Raw genomic sequence first — 20390 nt, forward strand, 5'->3', positions numbered from 1 at the left:
GTCATAGGTGTGTGAGCAAAAGTGGTAGTTACTACTCCCCACTCCCTACTAACTAGTGGGATGGGTGGTTAACCCTCACTAATTTCTAATACTGTAGCTCATTCTTTCAGCTCCGCCGAAAGTAATACATGTTTGTATCGTTAAGAAAAATACAAATTATTTCCAAATTTGTCATATTTTTTTCAATTATATGAATGAGCAAATACATAAATAAAAACATACCCTAGAGATAAGGGTAGTAAATATTTAATTATGAATACAGTACTTAGTTCTTAAGGAAAAGTTATAATCTATTTCTCAGAAAATCAAAGAAAAGCTAGATTTATATGGGATACTAAATTTAATAGGTTTACCTGAAATTTTATAGGAAAATTAATAAATAGGTACTCAGGTTAGAAAAGGATGGCTTACGGGACCAAACATGCATGGTTAAATATCTATTAAGAACTATTTAGCCTTAGAAATAATTGTTTTCATTAAAAAAAAAATATTTGAAATGTTAGTTATAGACGTTCTCGTAGCCAAGAATGCAGTAATCTGAATTTCCAGTATTCAAAGTCAGAGATTGTGTCTTTCTACTTAGCACACAATCATTTACCTTTGCAGATTAGTTGAAATAAAGTGTTCTCGCTTCTACCTGTGATGGTAGATGGTAATTATCCTTTTTGTTGTTTTTTCTATAAAAGAAATGTGGTCTAGTTTGGATGGGAGTTTATCACTTTCTTGTAGATTAATACTATTTAGGTGGGAGATGGATAATCTGAGAAACTTAGCCCTTGCAAAGTTTCATTTGAAACATATTTTGGAGGACAGATTATGGTACGGTGGAAGTGTGGTGCCTAGCCTAGTGTAATCTGGTGAAAATATGACAAGCATGATATGTATGATACACAATATTGTGAAATCCCATATTAAAGGCAATTTGAAGGGTCGAGTGATATGTAAAAGAGTATAAATGATTATGCATAAGTTAGTCTCCAAAGTCAGTAAGAAAATCTTTCAACATGCAAAGGTCCAATTTCAATTTATAACATCATGTATTGGACAAATTCTTGGGTAATTGTAAAGATGTTTAGTAGGAACTCGGCTGAAAAAGATTCTTTATTAAGCAGACCCTTATCGACTTATTGTCATATTGAAGTTATTTATGATGTGGCATGTATGCATGAGAATATGGTTGTGCTATGTTATGTGTTTTTTCATTTTCTGTGCCATCTTTTACTTCTATAACACACCCTAAAACCAAATACAGTATCATAGTAAGTTGTTTCCCAACACTATATTTGCCTGACATTTAGATCTACGTTTACAGATGCAAAACAAAGGAAGATTGCCATTCAGCGGACATGATCTTTTCTTGCAGGTCCGGAACATTGTGGCCGAATTGAGTGCATGTTTGAGTGCACATGCCGAGATGAAAGTTGGAAGCACCCGGTATCTGAGTCAGGGCGAACTATGAATGCCGTTTCAATATTTAATGTAGATCGAGAGCAAATGGAAGGTCTAGCAGTGAGAGAGAAGGTAAGGCCAGCATCTACTTAATGAAAGAAAGTAATCAAACAGACCTCATAATCTTTTTTTGTGGCTTAGAGGCTGCGCTGATACATGATTAGTGTGTTGGGTGTGATCTAATTAATTTTCTTTTTATACATGCGTTGTGTTTTAACAGTAGCTTATATAGTATATAGCTTTAATCCCGCGTTTCTTCGCGCACACGGCAGAAATTCAAATTTCGCGGCAATCACCGCTAGGTGAGCAGGTGGTCATACCTGAGCCGCCCTCTCGGTAGGTAACCGGAACCATTCCCAACATTCCTCAGAAATTCCCGGCCGTTGATCGAGTCAGCACATCGGAAATTCGTTTTGTTGTGGGTTTGCTTTGTCCTCAAATTTGGTGAAGTACCTATTGTTTATTGTTTATGGCTTTCGCTGATATTGGATTCTTCTTTTTCACACGAATATGATAGTTTTTTGTAGGTCCAACTTGGACAGTTTAATTTAACTTGATTTTCAAGATGGCTCCTCTGTTGTTAAAATTTGTGTGTAGGGCTAGACTGGCTCCCAAAAGCTGCTCTTGATCTCCACACAGTATGTATAAATGCAGAGGGCATGTATGTATTTTTTCTTTTGTAATATTATCGCTATGTTTGTAAGCTTGAAATGGATAGGATCAAGGAATTTTTCCCCCTACTTTAATAAACAAACGAACAACTCTTAAAGATATGATGGTGGAAGGAAAAACACCATATCACAATCATGTGACGTAAACTCTTGGTAGGGCGAGATCTGAATGCCTTGAAGGAAATCAGTCCGCCATCGCTATGACGTCACAAATCATGTGACGTAATCTACGTAGTATGACTTGCAAATATGTAAATTCTTTTCTTTTTCTTAATCTGATGCTGGCATTGGATTTGGAGTACATAGTAATGGTTTTAATTGTAGAGGTGCACTTCCTCTGACCGCTTCCATATTTACTGCCGAACTGTATGGCATATTAACCGCTATTGAGAAAATAGCGTTGGAGAAGGAGGGTAATTTTACAATTTTTAGTGATGCAAAGAGTGTCCTTCAAGCTATGGAAGTTTTTAATTCTAATAACCCTCTAGTTTTAAAGATTTTAGAATGGCTTTTCCTTATTGGACGGAGAGGTATAACAGTTCAATTTTGTTGGGTTCCAGCACATGTAGGCGTGTCTGGGAATGAGAAGGCAGATTCACTGGCTAAGGAGGCTGCATCCGAGTTGCTGCCAAGAAGGTATCCCATTCCCTGTAATGATTTCTTAACTGACATCAAGAAATTGGTTTGCAATAAATGGCAACAGTAATGGGATAGTCAAGATGGCAATAAAATGAGGGAAGTAACAAATGACATATCTCCTTGGAGGTATAATATGATGCCCCGAAAATGGGAGACGTCTCTTTGTCGTCTCCGTATTGGTCACACTCGGTTGACACATGAGTTTCTGCTGAAGGGCCAACACCAACCGTATTGTGACAACTGTTTAGTACCTCTAACAGTAAGGCATTTGTTGACCGAATGCCCCAATTATAACAACTTGCGGAATAGATATTTGGTTGAGGCTCGAGGTGAGGGTGGCAGGTTCATCCTTGCCAAGATTCTTGGAAATGATGTGTCCTACCATGCAAGTGGCATTTTTAGATTTCTTTCAGAAGCAGGTCTTCTGGAAAATATTTAACTTTTATGATTTTAATTGAATACTCTTTAATTTTTTATTTTTGTATACATAAATTAAATGTTACCGGCATCAATGACCTTAGATGTCAGGATGCCTGAAAACTTTAAATCATTCATTCATTCTTGCAAGTAATGTAAAAATAGTAACTTAATAAGCATAGGCTAAGTATTTTGATTTTATAATGTAGGGAAATATATTATTTTTATGTAAATATTTGTCCTATTAATATAATTCCTTTAGTTAATTTTCGATTTATATAGAGATTTCGCTAGCGTACAGTCAATTTACACTACATAGTACTCTTGACAATCGTTAGTGTTTCACAATACCTTGTATCGTTATTTAATATTTCGATTTTGAGAATACTAATATTAATCATATAGCCTATTGTATTTTCTTTCTAACCCTTGGCGAAAGAGTATAATCTCTCGCAACGGGCAGGTCTATTATGGTCTAATGTGAAATAGTTAAAAGTGCTAGTGTTCAGTGGCACGCAAGCATGACGCAGTGCAGTGGAGGGTACGACTGCTCGGACCTGTTGTTCTCCAAGCCCGGGACCTCTTCCATGCTCTCCAACCCATGGGAGAAGGAAAGGCGAAGTGAGGCGAGAGGCGTTAGCTCCAGAGCAGTCGTCCCCTCGAGCGTACCTGTTGAACGCTTCCCAGGACGCTCGCCCTCCCCATTGGAAAGGCGAGGTAAAAGTGTTATCCTTGCCGTCGGTTGACGAGGCTTGCGTTTTACGTTTTTCTCCTCCTGCTAGACAAGGAGAGAGTGGCTCGTCATGGAACCGAGCGTTGAGATCGCGATTATCATAGTTTCCGAGCGCGGTCTCGCGGCAAGGACGTAGGCGAGCTGCAGCGCTCCCTCGCAGTGATCTAGACGCGTTTCGGAAGGCGGCAAAGATCTTGATGCTCCCTTACAGCATGCTGGATGCATGTGAGTGGCACGCTTCCCCGCGTCTAGATCGCGAACGTCATAGTTCCGAGGGCGGTCTCGCGGCAAGAACGCACGCGAGCTGCAGCGCTCATGGACGCTCCCTCACAGCGATCTGGACGCGTTATGGGAGGCAGCAAGGATATTGACGCTCCCTCACAGCATGCTTGACGCATGCAGCATGCTGGATGCATGCGAGCTGAACGCACGCGAGCAGGACGCTCCCCCGCGTCAAGATTGCGAACGTCATAGAGCAGGCTTTCCGCAAGCAGCATGCCTGTCAGAGCTTCAACGGTCCATTACGTCCCTATTGACGTTTACAAGTCGCAAATAGAGGAAGCTTACAACAGTAGCAGCATGACGCTTCCTCGCAGCATGCTGGACGCAAGCATGCAAGGCGAGGCGTGTGTTTTCTCCCTCTCGTTCTACTTCGGAGATCGCCAACCCTTTGGTGGATGATATCTCAGAGTAGGAAATGCAGAAAACTTCATGCAGCAGATCTTAAAGATTACTTGCAGTTCTGGCGGACATTTATCCGGAGGACTTTTCACCAGGCTGTACCTCGGAGGCCGCCCTCGCAGTTTTTGAACGGTAGACCCCAGGAATCTTCCTCTTTCAAGGAAACAGTGTTAGCCAGATCAGTCTAGAGAGGTTTTTCGACTCTGAACGATTGGATTCTCAAGAGAAGGAACAAGGAAGGACAACCTTTTCCTTCCCCCCTAAAAGATTGGCTTCTAGATCCTGTGTGTGGTACGAGCCTGGGGAGGTTCTCGATTTAGAAGTTCCTGCCTCCTCCCAGGGAGACTTCTCCAATACGTTGACGCCTTACGTAGATCAGCCATGACTAAGGCTAAGGTGATGCGGTCCACGTCGGAGATGTATCACTTGCTGAAGGGCATCTTCAGAACAATCGAGGTCTTCAGCTTGATGGACTGGACTCTAGGAGTCCTCGGAGACGTCACAGAGGATAAGAACGATACGCAGATGTACCTTTCTGCCTGTCTAGATACAGCCGTGAGGGACGGGTCGGTCGAACTCGCAACCCTTTTTCACAGCAGGTATTATTGAAAAAGAGCTATGCGGTTTCTTTCCTGTCGTCAGGATTAACTCTCGCTCAGAGAGCAGAGCTGTTGTATGCTCCCTTGACCAAATTCCTCTTCCCTTCAGAGCTAGTGAAGGACTCATCGGTAGCTCTAACGCACGAGCAACGCAAGATCTGATTACAAAGGACTGCGAGGAAGTTCTTCCGGCTAACTTTTTAGCCAGGAAGGAGAAGGAAGCTCCTCCCACACGTCAGCCCTTTCGTGGGAGAGCCTTTCTAGAAGAGGACAGAGAATGGCTGCTGGAGGGCAACCTCGTAACCCCAAACAGCAACCGAAACCCTAAAAGTGAACTCAATCTCCAGACACAATTATCCCACTACTGGCAGCAGCTCTTCAAGAGCAGGTAAACCAGATGCTGTCAAAAGCAGCAATAGAAGTGGTAGAAGTCTTCTCGTCAGATGGATTTTACAACAGACTTTTTCTAGTTCCAAGAACTGGGGGGTTTGGAGACCTGTTCTGGACGTAAGTCCTCTGAACAAGTTTGTAAGCAAAGTCAAGTTTGCCATGGAGTCATCTGCATCAGTCCTAGCAGGTACCAGACAAGGAGACTGGATGGTGTCGATAGATCTGCAGGATGCGTATTTTCATGTTCCAATTCATCCGAAATACAGAAAGTTTTCAGAGATTCATTTACCAAGAAACTACTTATCAGTTCAAAGCACTTTTTTTTTAACTGAGCATGACTTCCTACGTTTTCACTCGAGTGGTTTCCAACGTGGCTCGCTGGCTACATCTGAAAGGAGTACGGATATCAATGTACCTGGACGACTGGCTAATCAGAGCCAGGTCGCAAGAAAAGTGTCTGGAAGATCTTCAAGCTACAATGTCTTTGATGCATCAGCTAGGTCTGGTTGTTAATCTGGCCAAATCGCAACTGACACCCTCACAAAACAACATCTATCTGGGGATGAGGATTCAATCAGTGGTTTTTTTTCGGGCCTTTCCAGCCCCGAAACGCATTCTAGAATGCCTAAGAAAGGTGGAGCACTTCCTAGACAGAAGGACCTGCTCGGTGAGAGAATGGATGAGTCTGCTGGGTACCCTCTCCTCCATCAAGCAATTCGTATCCCTGGGAAGACTTCATTTACGGCCTCTACAATTCCATCTATCTAAATATTGGACAAGAACAAGAGACCAAGGCCTAGAGACGTGGATTCCGATTCCTCTGGGGCTTCAGGAATCAGTTGAGTTGGTGGTACGATACCAACAAACTCCTAGAAGGCCTCGAACTTCAACAAAAGAACCCCGACCTAGTGTTGTATTCTGACGCATCAGACATGGGGTGGGGTGCATCACTGGTGAAGGGCGAGATCTCGGGTCTGTAGAAAGAGTTTCAGAAGGAATAGCATATAAACATCAAGGAGCTAGTGGCCATTCATCCAGCACTAATGAACTTCCAGGAGGAAGTCCGGGGCAAGTTAGTTCAGGTCAACATAGATAACACCACAGCGTTGGCCTACATCAGGAAACAGGGAGGCACTCGTTCAGATTCCCTTTACAAGGCAGCGAAAGATCTCCTACTGTGGGCGAAAGCAAGGAATATAACCCTGATAACACGCTTCATAGAAGGGGAGAAGAACGTCAGGGCGGATCTTCTCAGCAGAGGAAGAAAAGTTCTCACAACAGAGTGGCCCCTACATCACGAGGTGTGCACTAACCTTTGGATGCGGTGGGGTGAACCCTCAATAGACCTCTTCGCTACCCAGAAGACAAAGAGGTTAACAGTTTATTGCTCTCCAGTCCCAGTCCAGGAAGTAGTGGCAGTGGACGCCTTACTCGTGGAGTGGGAAGGACTACATGTGTACGCTTTTCCTCCGTTCAAGATCCTGGACAGAGTCTTGGAAAAGTTCAGGGAGTCGAACAATGCCCGCATGACACTGATAGCTCCGTTTTGGCCCATGAGGCCTTGGATTGCAGAAGTGATGGAGTAGCTGGTAGATACCCCCAGAGCGTTACCAAGTCGGAAGGATCTACTCAAACAGCCACACATAGAGAGGTACCATCATAATCTCCCCGGTCTCAATCTAACTGCCTTTCGACTATCAAAAAGCTGGCAAGAGCGAATGGCTTTTCGAAGGAAGCTGCAAGAGCTTTCGCGAGAGCTAGGAGGCCGTCCACAATTAAGGTATACCAATCTAAGTGGGACGTGTTTAGAGAATGGTGCAGGATTAGCAAATTTTTCCTCTTCCAGTACCCCTCTAACCCAAATAGCAGATTTTCTGTCGCATTTCGAAGGAAAGAAAAGTTGGCTGTATCGACTATCAAGGAATACCGCAGCACGCTAGCCTCTGTCTTCCGTCACAGACATATTGACGTGTCAAGAAACAAGGATCTCTCAGACCTCATTAGAACTTTTGAGACCGCTAAGAGAAAGGATAACCCAACCCCCTCTTGGAACCTGGATTTAGTCCTGGCTTTTTTTACCTCGAGCAGGTTTGAACCTCTCGACAAGGCTTCTTGGAAGGATCTTACTAAAAAGACTCTATTCCTGGTTGCGTTGGCTACGGCCAAGAGAGTAGGAGAGTTACAAGCTATCAGCAAGAAGGTGGGCTTCAATGGAGACGATGCATTTTGCTCCCTTCAGCTAGTTTTTCTCGCCAAGAATGAGAATCCTTCGCGACCTTGGCCCAGATCCTTTACCATCCCAGGGTTATTTCACTTAGTAGGACGGGAAAAGGAGAGAGGCCTTTGTCCAGTGAGAGCTCTAAAATTTTATCTTCAGGCAACCATAAACCTGAGAGGTCAAGCAGATAACCTCTGGTGCTCGGTTTAAAAGCCGTCTTTACCTTTATCAAAGATTGCTCTGACATTTTTTTATTAAGGATTTATTAAGGGAAGCTCACCAGAACTGTGAGAAGAGACGCTTTCCAATCCTTAAGGTCAAACCACACGAGGTTAGAGCTGTGGCGACTTCTATGGCGTATAGACACAATAAGTCGATGAAGTCAATTTTAGAGGCGACATTCTGGCGAAGTAATCAATCTTCGAAGATTGCTACCTTTAAGAGGTACAGACTCAATATGAAGATTGTTGCTCCCTGGGTCCGTATGTTGCGTCGTAGTTGGAGAAGGTACTACTGCCTCTACCTTATAACCTTTTATTATATACCCTTGCCTTTTTCTTGAACTTGATATCACAGGTTGTCTTTGAAGGTTGTTGCAGCCTTCCACAGTCTGGGATGCAAGTCAAGTTAGTTTTTATGTTGTGCACTTTTAGTTTATTTTTGAGTAGGTGGGTCAGAATCATTGTCCATGGCTATGCCAGGATAGCAGGGTGGAGGTCTAGCCACGTTAAGGTCGAAGACCTTGTGGCAGCCCCACAGAGACTTTTACAGCCTCCTGGGTTGATCGCTGAGTCTGTTAAGGAATGCAGGCAATGAGGAAGGATAACTATGAAGCCAGCTTCCTTATCAGTTGAGAACCAGATTATTGGTACAGCCAATTTGTAGCTATTAATAATTATCGGGAATTATTGGTACAGCTAATTTGTAGCTATTAATAATTATGCGAATTCCCGACAGGGTTGAGGTTTTCTAACCCTCCCCCAATGGTGTCAATCAGCTATATATATGTAACTACCATGGAAGTTACATATTTAAAAATGATATTTTTATTTTGAAATAAATTATTAAATATACTTCCCTGGTAGTTACATATATAAAAAGGCCCTCCCTCCTCCCCTCTGCATACATGGGCATAGAATTTCTGAGGAATGTTAGGAACGGTTCTAGTTACCTACTGAGAGGGCGCTCAGGTATGACCACCTGCTCACCTGGCGGTGATTGCCGCGAAATTTGGATATCTGCCATGAGCGCGACGAAACGCGGGATTAAAGCCATATATATGTAACTACCAGGTAAGTATATTTAAAAATTTATTTTAAAATAAAAATACCATTTTTGCCAAGTGCATATTAGTCAGTGCAGTAAGAAATATAAATTTCAGATCTGATCATCATTTCTCTGATTTGATGTTTTCATGGAAACTTTCAATGGAGAGAATAAAGAAATCCTGGAGTTTTTTCTGTATAGATTCTGTATTTCAATGACCTCTCATATTTTACACAAATAAGTTTTTTTTTAATGTACTGTTGATTGTAAATGAATTTTCATTTCCAGGACTTCAGAAGAACTGTCATCCAAACTGGATCAGAGGTTATTTTGGTAGGTGCAGAACGAAGAAAGAGGGAGCGTCGATTACCTGATCGTTATAAGGATTCTGCCATGTTGTCTGGCAATGATTATGTACCCCTTGACACTGCGGAATCTGAGGATGCACCTGCTATTAAAGGTGTGTGAAAAGAATTAATGGTTCTCTTGCCATTTTGTTGTAATTCTTTTTTCTACAGTTTTATTCATCTTTCTATTAGGGAAATTATTATTAGTGAAAGAATTTGTGATGGATCAATTTTGATATGATTCGTAACATTTTCTTTGCCAATACTGTACTTTAGTTTAGTATTACAAATAAAGAGAGCAGTATGGAGCCCATTGCTAAAGAGTTAGGATTTTAAGGACAAAATATACATAATAGTTAATAGGTCTTGAGTTAATTAGTACAAATTTTAAGGCGTAGAACCACACTTCTTTACCCTGCTCTATGTTTTTGTTAATATCTGAGGCACTGTACTGTAGAGATTATTATTTATCGTAATTATTGAAGAGATAGTTCAACCTATATAGTAGAGAAATTGTGCAATATTGGAAGATTATGATTGGCTTGAAAGGTGGATTTCAGTATGGGCCAACAGTTAAGAATATCAAAACTTTTTTCATTCGACCTTATCATTCTTATAGCCCTTATTCATGGTCTCTGATGCATCAAGACAGTAAACTCAAGTCCGATGGGTAGATGTGTAAGCATGAATTAGTGCAGAAATATTATATTTAGTTTCTAGCAATGTCATTCATCAACTTCACTTTTCTGCAGACTACAAAGCGTTTCACAGATTTGGTAATTTCCTTAGGTTTTCATTATTACTCTGCCTATTCATCATTAGATAGCATTTTACCAAGGACCTATTGTATGTTGTTTCCTTTTTCCAGCATTTTGAGGAAGGGGCTTATAGGGTGAGGGGTTTGCATGAGAGAATAATTTTTATTTGAATTGATCATTACTTAACAGGCTTGAGTTCTATCCTTACAATTGGTTACAGTTTTATGTATGTGCAGTATGATTTGGATAAAAGTCAAAGTACAAGGCATAAGTCTTTGTGTATTTTACTTTTGTAATATAAGCATGTCAGAGCAATTTTTTAAAAGCATAGAAATTTTAAGATTGAAAGACGTGCACGTGTTTAGGGGTATGGCTAATGGTATGTCTGATCATTTTTTGGTGGAAGGAAAATTAGTTGTAGCAAAAGAGTGGGGGAATAGAGCAGGTGAATGTAAAAGGGAGCTAGTGAGGGTTGAAGAGCTAATAAAACCGGGGGTAAAAAGTAAATATCAGGAAAGGTTGAAAATGACATATGACGAAGTGAAAGTAAGAGAAACTGGCAATTTAGAGGAGGAGTGGAAGTTAGTAAAAGAAAATTTTGTTGGGATTGCAAGTGATGTGTGTGGCAAGAAGGTTGTTGGAGGCAGCATGAGGAAGGGCAGTGAATGGTGGAATGAAGGAGTGAAGGTAAAACTGGAAGAGAAAAAGAGGGCTTTTGAAGAATGGCTGCAGAGTAATATTGTAGAGAAGTATGAAAAATATAAAGAGAAAAATGTGGAAGTAAAGCGCAAGGTTCGTGAGGCAAAGAGGGCAGCTGACCTGAGGTGGGGTCAGGGATTGGGTCATTCGTATGAAGAGAATAAGAAGAAGTTTTGGAAAGAAGTGAAGAGAGTAAGTAAGGCTGGCTCAAGAATTGAAGAGACAGTGAAAGATGGAAATGGGAGGTTGTTAAAAGGACAGGAGGCAAGGAAAAGATGGGCAGAATATTTTGAAAGTTTACTGAATGTTGAGGATAATAGGGAGGCAGATATAATTGCTGTTGCAGGTGTTGAGGTGCCAGTGATGGGAGATGAGAATGAGAGAGAGATTACAATAGATGAAGTGAGGAGAGCACTAGATGAAACGAGAGTAGGAAAAGCGTCTGGTATGGATGGTGTGAGAGCTGAGATGTTGAAGGAAAGTGGGTGTGACTGTACTTGAATGGTTGGTGAGATTGTTTAATATGTGTTTTGTGTTGTCAATGGTACCAGTAGATTGGGTTTGTGCATGTATTGTACCACTATATAAGGGTAAGGGAGATGTGCATGAGTGTTGTAATTCAAGAGGTATTAGTTTGTTAAGCGTAGTTGGAAAAGTGTATGGTAGAGTAATGATTAATAGGATCAAGGATAAAACAGAGAATGCAATCTTAGAAATACAGGGTGGTTTTAGAAGAGGTAGGGGTTGTATGAATCAAATTTTCACAGTAAGGCAAATATGCGAGAAATATTTAGTAAAAGGTAAGGAGGTATATGTTGCGTTTATGGATCTGGAGAAAGCGTATGATAGAGTTGATAGGGAAGCAATGTGGAATGTGATGAGGTTATATGGAGTTGGTGGAAAGTTTTTTGCAAGCAGTGAAAAGTTTCTACAAAGGTAGTAAAGCATGTGTTAGGATAGGAAATGAAGTGAGCGATTGGTTTCCGGTGAGAGTGGGGCTGAGACAGGGATGTGTGATGTCACCGTGGTTGTTTAACTTGTATGTTGATGGAGTGGTGAGAGAGGTGAATGCTCGAGTGCTTGGACGAGGATTAAAACTGGTAGACGAGAATGACCATGAATGGGAGGTAAATCAGTTGTTGTTTGCGGATGATACTGTACTGGTTGCAGACGTGGAAGAGAAGCTTGGCCGATTAGTGACAGAGTTTGGAAGAGTGTGTGAGAGAAGAAAGTTGAGAGTTAATGTGGGTAAGAGTAAGGTTATGAGATGTACGAGAAGGGAAGGTGGTGCAAGGTTGATTGTCATGTTGAATGGAGAGTTACTTGAGGAAGTGGATCAGTTCAAGTACTTGGGGTCTGTTGTTGCAGCAAATGTTGGAGTGGAAGCAGATGTACGTCAGAGAGTGAATGAAGGTTGCAAAGTGTTGGGGGCAGTTAAGGGAGTAGTAAAAAATAGAGGGTTGGGCATGAATGTAAAGAGAGTTCTATATGAGAAAGTGATTGTACCAACTGTGATGTATGGATCGGAGTTGTGGGGAATGAAAGTGACGGAGAGACAAAAATTGAATGTGTTTGAGATGAAGTGTCTAAGGAGTATGGCTGGTGTATCTTGAGTAGATAGGGTTAGGAATGAAGTGGTGAGAGTGAGAACGGGTGTAAGAAATGAGTTAGCAGCTAGAGTGGATATGAATGTGTTGAGGTGGTTTGGCCATGTTGAGAGAATGGAAAATGGCTGTCTGCTAAAGAAGGTGATGAATGCAAGAGTTGATGGGAGAAGTACAAGAGGAATGCCAAGGTTTGGGTGGATGGATGGAGTGAAGAAAGCTCTGGGTGATAGGAGGATAGATGTGAGAGAGGCAAGAGAGCGTGGTAGAAATAGGAATGAATGGCGAGCGATTGTGACGCAGTTCCGGTAGGCCCTGCTGCTGCCTCCGATGCCTTAGATGACCGCGGAGGTAGCAGCAGTAGGGGATTCAGCATTATGAAGCTTCATCTGGGGTGGATAATGTGGGAGGGTGGGCTGTGGCACCCTAGCAGTACCAGCTGAACTCGGTTGAGTCCCTTGTTAGGCTGGAGGAATGTAGAGGGTAGAGGTCCCCTTTTTTGTTTTGTTTCATTTGTTGATGTCGGCTACCCCCTAAAATTGGGGGAATTGCCTTGGTATATGTATGTATGTATAGAAATTTATGTATATCCTTGAAAATCTTGTTGTATTTGTATATGTATGTGCTTCAAGTTGCGATAATTTGTTTGTATTAATTTCACAATTTTTATATTTTTTATATTACAGAAGAATATCCAAGCATCTTTCTCCATGAGGCATCAAAGTACATAAAAAAGTGTAGTATAAATATTCCATGGTACGATATAAAAGGTATGAGTGTATGGTGTATGGATCATTCATGCTATGACTGCAAATGCTTCACAGATCCCTCTTACTTTGCTCCAAGTGAGGAAACATGCTTGTTTTCTTTAGATGAATTGTCAAACGGTGACATCAAACCCAAAGTGGAACAAGTCAAAGTGAAAGAAGAGAAGAAGCATTTAGTTCCTAGTTGTGTAGTGGTAAACATAGATGTGAATAATGTTCAATCTCGTAGGAGGTATTGTTGGCGACTGAAGGAGTGGTATCATCCTGTGGAAATACATAGTTCGAGGACGTGTGGCTACGCAAGCTCAAAGAAACGCATCTGTGAGGAAACAAAGCAATTAACGATCTCAGGTCCGTCATCTCAGGAAAATTCCCCCGAACAATTAGTCGAAAATGTGGTGCGTTCGTTGAGGTACGAGAAGTCTAAAGAATATTCTCAATGTGGTTTTGTTCTTCCTTACTATGACACATTTGGAGGGGTTTCTCCTGCCAAATTAAAAAAGATTGTGGAGTTGCAAAGCAAAACCGTTGTGGAAGGCGTCAAATCCGAAAGTTCATCAGAGTCTGTACCAGTGGTTGATCTTGCATCAGAAGTTAAAGTAGAAGGGGGTTCTTCTGGTTTGCTGACTAAGATGCTCAAACCTCAATCAAAATCAGATGACATTCATAGAAAGCGGTCTTCAAGTGAGGGTAAAAGTGCTTTGTCAGTAAAGAAAATACGCTTAACAGAGCCAGAGAAAGTGAGCGAAACAACCAAGTTGTCAAAGCCTGATGATTTGTCCATGGTTGGTGATTCTGCCAAGAATTTACAACCATCAAATGATAGGGATAGTACTGTAGTTAGTGTTAGTGATCAGGAAGAGAAAGAATTTGTTATCAATAAGGAATTGTTGAAGAAGAATAACGAACTAGGTGGAAATAATGAAGATGGTTCATCACCTCGTAGACCCCTGTCATTAGTCGAGATGATGATTGCTGAGGAGAAGAGAGGAGAATTGGAACTAGACCTTTCGGAAAAAACACCAGGCGTTGCCCTGCTGGTTGCTGAGAGTCGGTTTAGGAAATTGATAAACATGAACATTATAGGAGTCATTGGGATTAACAAAGCTGGAAGGTAAGCCTTAAAATTCATTAATTGAAGCATAACATACTGTAAATTAATCTGTATTAGTTTTGACTGGAAACACTGTCCAAACATTTTGATAGGTAAGAACATAAGTCTAGGAAATGGAGATATGGTTTTACAGCATTAATTCTAAACAGTTAGAGATTGAGGTAAAGCTGTACCTGGTGTACATAAATTTTGGGAAAGTTCATGCTACGGTTGAGGTGGGTGGGGATGATGGTGGTGTGTTGTTTATAAGTTAGTTTAAAGGCATTTTGAAATGTGTAATTATAAAAGTAAAACCTGTCGTCCTGAGGTGGGGTCAGGGGTTGGGTCATTCATGTGAAGAGAAAAAGAAGTTTTGGAAAGAAGTGAAGAGAGTAAGGAAGACTGGTTCAAGAATTGAAGAGACAGTGAAAGATGGAAATGGAAGGTTGTTAAAAGGAGAGGAGGCAAGGAAAGGGTGGGGGGAATATTTTGAAAGTTAACTGAATGGGGAGGCAGATATAGTTGCTGGTGATGGGAGATGAGAATGAGAGAGAGATTACAAGAGAGGAAGTGAGGAGAGCACTAGATGAAACGAGAGTAGGAAGAGCATCTGGTATGGATATTGTGAGAGCTGAGATGTTGAAGGAAAGTGGGTGTGACTGTACTTGAATGGTTGGTGAGATTGTTTAATATGTGTTTTGTGTTGTCAATGGTACCAGTAGATTGGGTTTGTGCGTGAATTGTGCCCCTATATAAGGGTAAGGGAGATGTGCATGAGTGTTGTAATTCAAGAGGTATTAGTTTGTTGAGTGTAGTTGGAAAAGTGTATGGTAGAGTACTGATGAATAGGATTAAGGATAAAACAGAGAATGCAATCTTAGAAGTACAGGGTGGTTTTTAGAAGAGGTAGGGGTTGTATGAATCAGATTTTTACGGTTAGGCAGATCTGTGAGAAATATTTAGCAAAAGGTAAGGAGGTTTATGTTGCGTTTATGGATCTGGAGAAAGAGTTATTGAGTTGATAGGGAAGCAATGTGGAATGTGATGAGGTTATATGGAGTTGGTGGAAAGTTGTTGCAAGCAGTGAAAAGTTTCTACAAAGGTAGTAAAGCATGTGTTAGAATAGGAAATGAAGTGAGCGATTGGTTTCCGGTGAGAGTGGGGCTGAGACAGGGATGTGTGATGTCGCCATGGTTGTTTATCTTGCATGTTGATGGAGTGGTGAGAGAGGTGAATGCTCGAGTGCTTGGACGAGGATTGAAACTGGTTGAGAAGAATGACCATGAATGGGAGGTAAATCAGTTGTTTGCGGATGATACTGTACTGGTTGCAGACGTGGAAGAGAAGCTTGGCCGATTAGTGACAGAATTTTGGAGGGTATGTGAGAGAAGGAAGTTGAGAGTTAATGTGGGTAAGAGTAAGGTTATGAGATGTACGAGTAGGGAAGGTGGTTCGAGGTTGAATGTCATGTTGAATAGAGTTACTTGAGGAGGTGGATCAGTTTAAGTACTTGGGGTCTGTTGTTGCAGCAAATGGTGGAGTGGAAGCAGATGTACGTCAGAGAGTGAATGAAGGATGCAAAGTGTTGCGGGGCAGTTAAGGGAGTAGTAAAAGATAGAGGGTTGGGCATGAATGTAAAGAGAGTTCTGTATGAGAAAGTGACTGTAACAACTGTGATGTATGGATCGGAGTTGTGGGGAATGAAAGTGACGGAGAGACAGAAATTGAATGTGTTTGTGATGAAGTGTGTGAGGAGTATGGGTGGTGTATCTTGTGTAGATAGGGTTAGGAACAAAGTAGTGAGGGTGAGAACGGGTGTAAGAAATGAGTTAGCAGCTAGAGTGGATATGAATGTGTTGAGGTGGTTTAGCCATGTTGAGAGAATGGAAAATGGCTGTTTGCTAAAGAAGGTGATGAATGCAAGAGTTGATGGGAGAGGTACAAGAGGAAGGCTAAGGTTTGGGTGGATGGATGGAGTGAAGAAAACTCTGATTGATAGGAGGATAGATGTGAGAGGCAAGAGAGCGTGGTAGAAATAGGAATGAATGGCTAGCGACTGTGACGCAGGTCCGGTAGGCCCTGCTTGTTCCTCCGGTCGCTTTGGATAACCGCGGAGGTAGCAGCAGTAGGGGATTCAGCGTTATGAAGTTTCATCTGTGGTGGATAACTGGGGAGTGTGGGCTTTGGCTCCCTAGAAGTATTTCAGCCGAACTTTATTTAGTCTCTTGTCAGGCTGGGAGGAATGTAGAGAGGAGAGGTCCCCTTTTTTGTTCCATTTGTTTGATGTCGGCTACCCCCCAAAATTGGGGAAAGTGCCTTGGTATATGTATGTATGTATATATATATATTTGTTCCGACACGAATACTTTACCTCGAATTACTTCTTCGGAGGGTCCTTGACCTCTCTCAATCTCAACCAAGATTTCCCGCGCTACCCCCCCTATCTCGCTCCCGATAGTTCCTACCCCCGCCTCCAGGATAATTCCTGCGGCCCGGATTAGGGCAGGTCACTGCTTTTCCTGGGTCAGGATCTCATTAAGTCCTTGGTCGTGAGATGCGAAACATCTCACTCTCTCGCTTAAACTCTCGATCCTTTGGCGCGTTGTGATCCCACGTGTTCCCAGTGTACGGACTTGTGTTCTTTCTGCGATAGTGCGTTTTCGCAAAGTGTTCTCAGTCCGTTCCCCTTGAGTTATCCAGGGTTTCTGTAACTCGTTAGTGTTGACCTTCGTGTGCGAACGATGGAGAACGTGCGTCGTTGTCCTGGTCCTAGAGCAGGAAAGTCGTGTGGGGCTTTCCTCTCTAAACCAGAAGTGGACCCGCATTCCCTTTGTTCCACGTGCAGGGGTAAAGTTTGTTCCTCCTCGGACACATGTCCCAAGTGCGTGAGTTGGGACGGCATTCAGTGGGTACGGTATAGTACAAAGAAAAAGAAGTCGTCTAAGCGTTCCCCCAAGAAAGTGAGTGGCGTGTCCTCCTTACAGTCGGTCAGTGATCGGTCCGACGAAGCCTCGGCCTCTCCGTCTCCTTCGCAGAGGAGTGGCCAACAAGCCCCCAGTGTGATTGTTAGCCATAGTGTCCTCCCAGGTGAACCCAGTGTGAGGGAGGAACCAAGGGCTGGCCCCTCGGGAGTAAACGGAAGGGCCGCGAGTGTTTCGGGCGAATCGGGCCACGTGGCAGGGGATCACGCTTCCTCAGAAGACCCGGTATGGGGCAGTGTGGCGATCTCAGACTCCCCCCCGCCCTCGTGGGCTGGTGCGTCAGGTTCCCCCCCCCGCCAGAAGAGAACCACGCGAGAATTCGTCGCCCGAGTAGCGACGCCTTCGGGTGGAAGTTACCGAAGACTCCAGGGAGGTCACCGCTAAGGATGGACGTATCCCTGGGTCCATGGCCTTCTAGCAGGGACAGAGTGGACGCGGTACCCTCGGTATCCACAGCAGTTCCCGAGGACTTTCTCCAGCACCCTGTCTCGGACGGTCGACGGCGAAGGGCCTCCCCTGCGCATCACTCTAGCAGTCGTTACGTGAGGAACGTGACACCCTCGGACTCTTCGGAAGCAGACTCATCTTCCGGGGGAGAACGCAGGGAGAAACGGCACCGGAAGAGAGAGCGGACCGATAGTGATCGTTCCCGCTCCAGGTCGAGGTCGCGGCACAGTAGGAAGCGCCCACGCTCTCACTCCCGTAAGTACAAGAGGGAGGTCTCTCCCGGCGGCGGCGAATGGTTCTACGTCCCCCCAGGAGAGTCCAGGAAGCACCGCTCTCCAGACTCTCGGTCCAGTGATCGAGCCTCCAAGTTGTCACTGCCTACATACAACATGGAACCGCTCGACCGGCCACGCAAGAAGGACCTCACTCTCAGGCACAAGTCCTCGAGGCCTTCGGTTCACCCCGCCCGGCGGGAGGAAGCGCGCTTCCGAGAAGACAGCCTGACCGAACCAGCCCAGCTGGGTCGGACGTCGAGCAGGAAGGACCGGTTGCCGGGGTCGGGTCTTCCCACCGGGACCGTGTCCTCCGCGTCCAGAGCCTTGGGCCAGTCGAAAGGCCTCCCGGGGTCGGTGGCACCCGCCACACGGCGAGACCCAACCGTGTACGGTGCGCCCTACGGTTGCGGGACGGCCTCCCTGGGACCTAGTAGGGAGCGGCCAGTTTACCACCCAAGCACGGCTCCCCTCAGCCAAGCCGATGCCTCGGTCGACGGAGGCGAGGTTTCCCCGTCGGAGGACTCCGCCTACAGAAGAGTGGTAGGCCTTGTCAGAAGGACCCATGGGATTCCGGAACCCGCGGCGACGAAGGTGAATACCTGGAGGTCGAGCCTCTTGAGATACACGCACCGGGACGTCCTTCCGAAGTCCTCTCTGGCCCTGCCTCTCGCCCCAGACCTAGTACTCGGGCAGGAGTACATCGACAACTTGGTGGCCAGCACTGCGGAGGCCCCCAGGTCCCAGAGTGCCTCCAAACTCCTCCAGGGTCTTAAACTACAGGCCAAAGTTTATATCCCGGAAGGGCGACGCCCAGGCCCCTGTAGAGTGGACTCAGCCGTGGATATCCTAGGACAAGGCGGCTCGGACGAAAGGGCCAGCTCAGCCCCTGTGTCCTTCTCGGCCTCTGAAGCAGGCATGATGGAGGAGATGTCGAGGGACATGATTAACGTCTCTTCATGGCTGGACTGGTGGGCCTCCACGTTAGTTAATGTACAGGCCTCCACAGACCCCGACGACCCGGAACAACAAGGTCTCCTGTCAGACCTTCTCACCTCCGGGGGGAAAGCTCTCAAATTTATGGCGTATCAGGCACTCTCCTTGACGGCCAACTGGGTCCTCCGGAAGCGGGATACAGTGCTTTCCAAAGTGTCAAGGAAAATCCCGGACAGACAGGCGCGAGTGATTCGCACCCTACCCCTAGGAGGCGAGTCCCTGTTTCCGTTGAAGGAATTAGAAGTGCTGATGGAGAAGGTGTCCAAGAGGAGAGAAACCAACGTCCCTAAGCAAACATCCTCCAGGAGGCCTCCTTATAGGAGGTCAGTCTCGGATAGTGCCGTGACCCCTCAGGCTGTCCCCAGCTCTTCGAGGAGGGACGCCCCCGCCTCTTCCTGGACATCAACTCCTCATCCCTCCCGCAGGGGAGCTACAGCTTCTGCCAGCTCCTTCAGGTCGGGTTACTCCGCCTCGAAGAGGGGCAGATCAGGCCGCCCCTCTAGGAGAAGGTAGAGGGAGAGGCCCCCTACTCCCGCCCAAGCCTCTGGTTGGGGGATGCCTCAGACCCTATTGGCAAGCATGGAAAACGTATGGGGCGGATGCTTGGACGGTGTGCGTCCTGAAAGAAGGCTACAGGATCCCCTTCATAGCGGACTCACCCCCTCTTATTCCAGCCACCCAAACAGAATGGTTAGCTCCCAGGGACCCGTTGAAAAGGGCTACCCTGCAAAAAGAAGTTTCCTCCATGTTGGAAAAGGAAGCCATGGAAGAAGTCCTTCTCCCAGGGCCAGGCTTCTACAGCCGCCTGTTCCTGGTGGAGAAAGCAACGGGGGGGTGGAGACCGGTGATAGACCTGTCGGCCCTCAACAGGTTCGTCAAGAAGACGGACTTCAAGATGGACACCCCAAAATCTGTCCTGATGTCCTTGAGGGAGAAAGATTTTATGATGACGGTCGACCTCAAGGACGCGTACTTCCAAATTCCGGTCCACCCGTCGAGTCGGAAGTTCCTCCGGGTAAAATGGGGCTCCCAGATCCTGCAGTTCCGGACCCTCTGCTTCGGACTGTCGACGGCCCCTCAGGTGTTCACGAGGGTCTTCGCGACAGTCTCAGTATGGGCTCACGAACGAGGTATCCGCCTCATCAGGTACCTGGACGACTGGTTGCTCCTTTCCAGTTCAAAGGCCCTCTTGGAAGAGCAAGGAAAGGACCTCCTCTGTTTCTGCAGGAGTCTGGGAATCATTATCAACCTGGAGAAATCGAACCTAACGCCATCCAACAAAATGGGGTACTTGGGGATGACGTTGGACACCGTGCAGGGGAAGGCCTTCCCCTCGGAAGACAGGATACAGAACCTCGTCAAG

General features: G+C 44.7%; 1 protein-coding gene across 4 annotated transcripts in view; it reads left to right on the forward strand.

Annotated features, from left to right (window-relative positions):
* LOC137622910 (uncharacterized) overlaps positions 1-20390 on the forward strand; it is a 133069-nt gene that overhangs the window by 46433 nt on the left and 66246 nt on the right. For all 4 annotated transcript variants that reach the window (XM_068353462.1, XM_068353463.1, XM_068353464.1 and 1 more), the window contains exons 6-8: positions 1364-1521; positions 9352-9523; positions 13158-14352. In XM_068353462.1, the coding sequence (XP_068209563.1) occupies positions 1364-1521; positions 9352-9523; positions 13158-14352 (1525 nt within the window). The remainder of the gene's footprint in view (positions 1-1363; positions 1522-9351; positions 9524-13157; positions 14353-20390) is intronic.

Source organism: Palaemon carinicauda, chromosome 30 (genome assembly GCF_036898095.1).
Source record: "Palaemon carinicauda isolate YSFRI2023 chromosome 30, ASM3689809v2, whole genome shotgun sequence".
Lineage (NCBI taxonomy): Eukaryota > Metazoa > Arthropoda > Malacostraca > Decapoda > Palaemonidae > Palaemon > Palaemon carinicauda.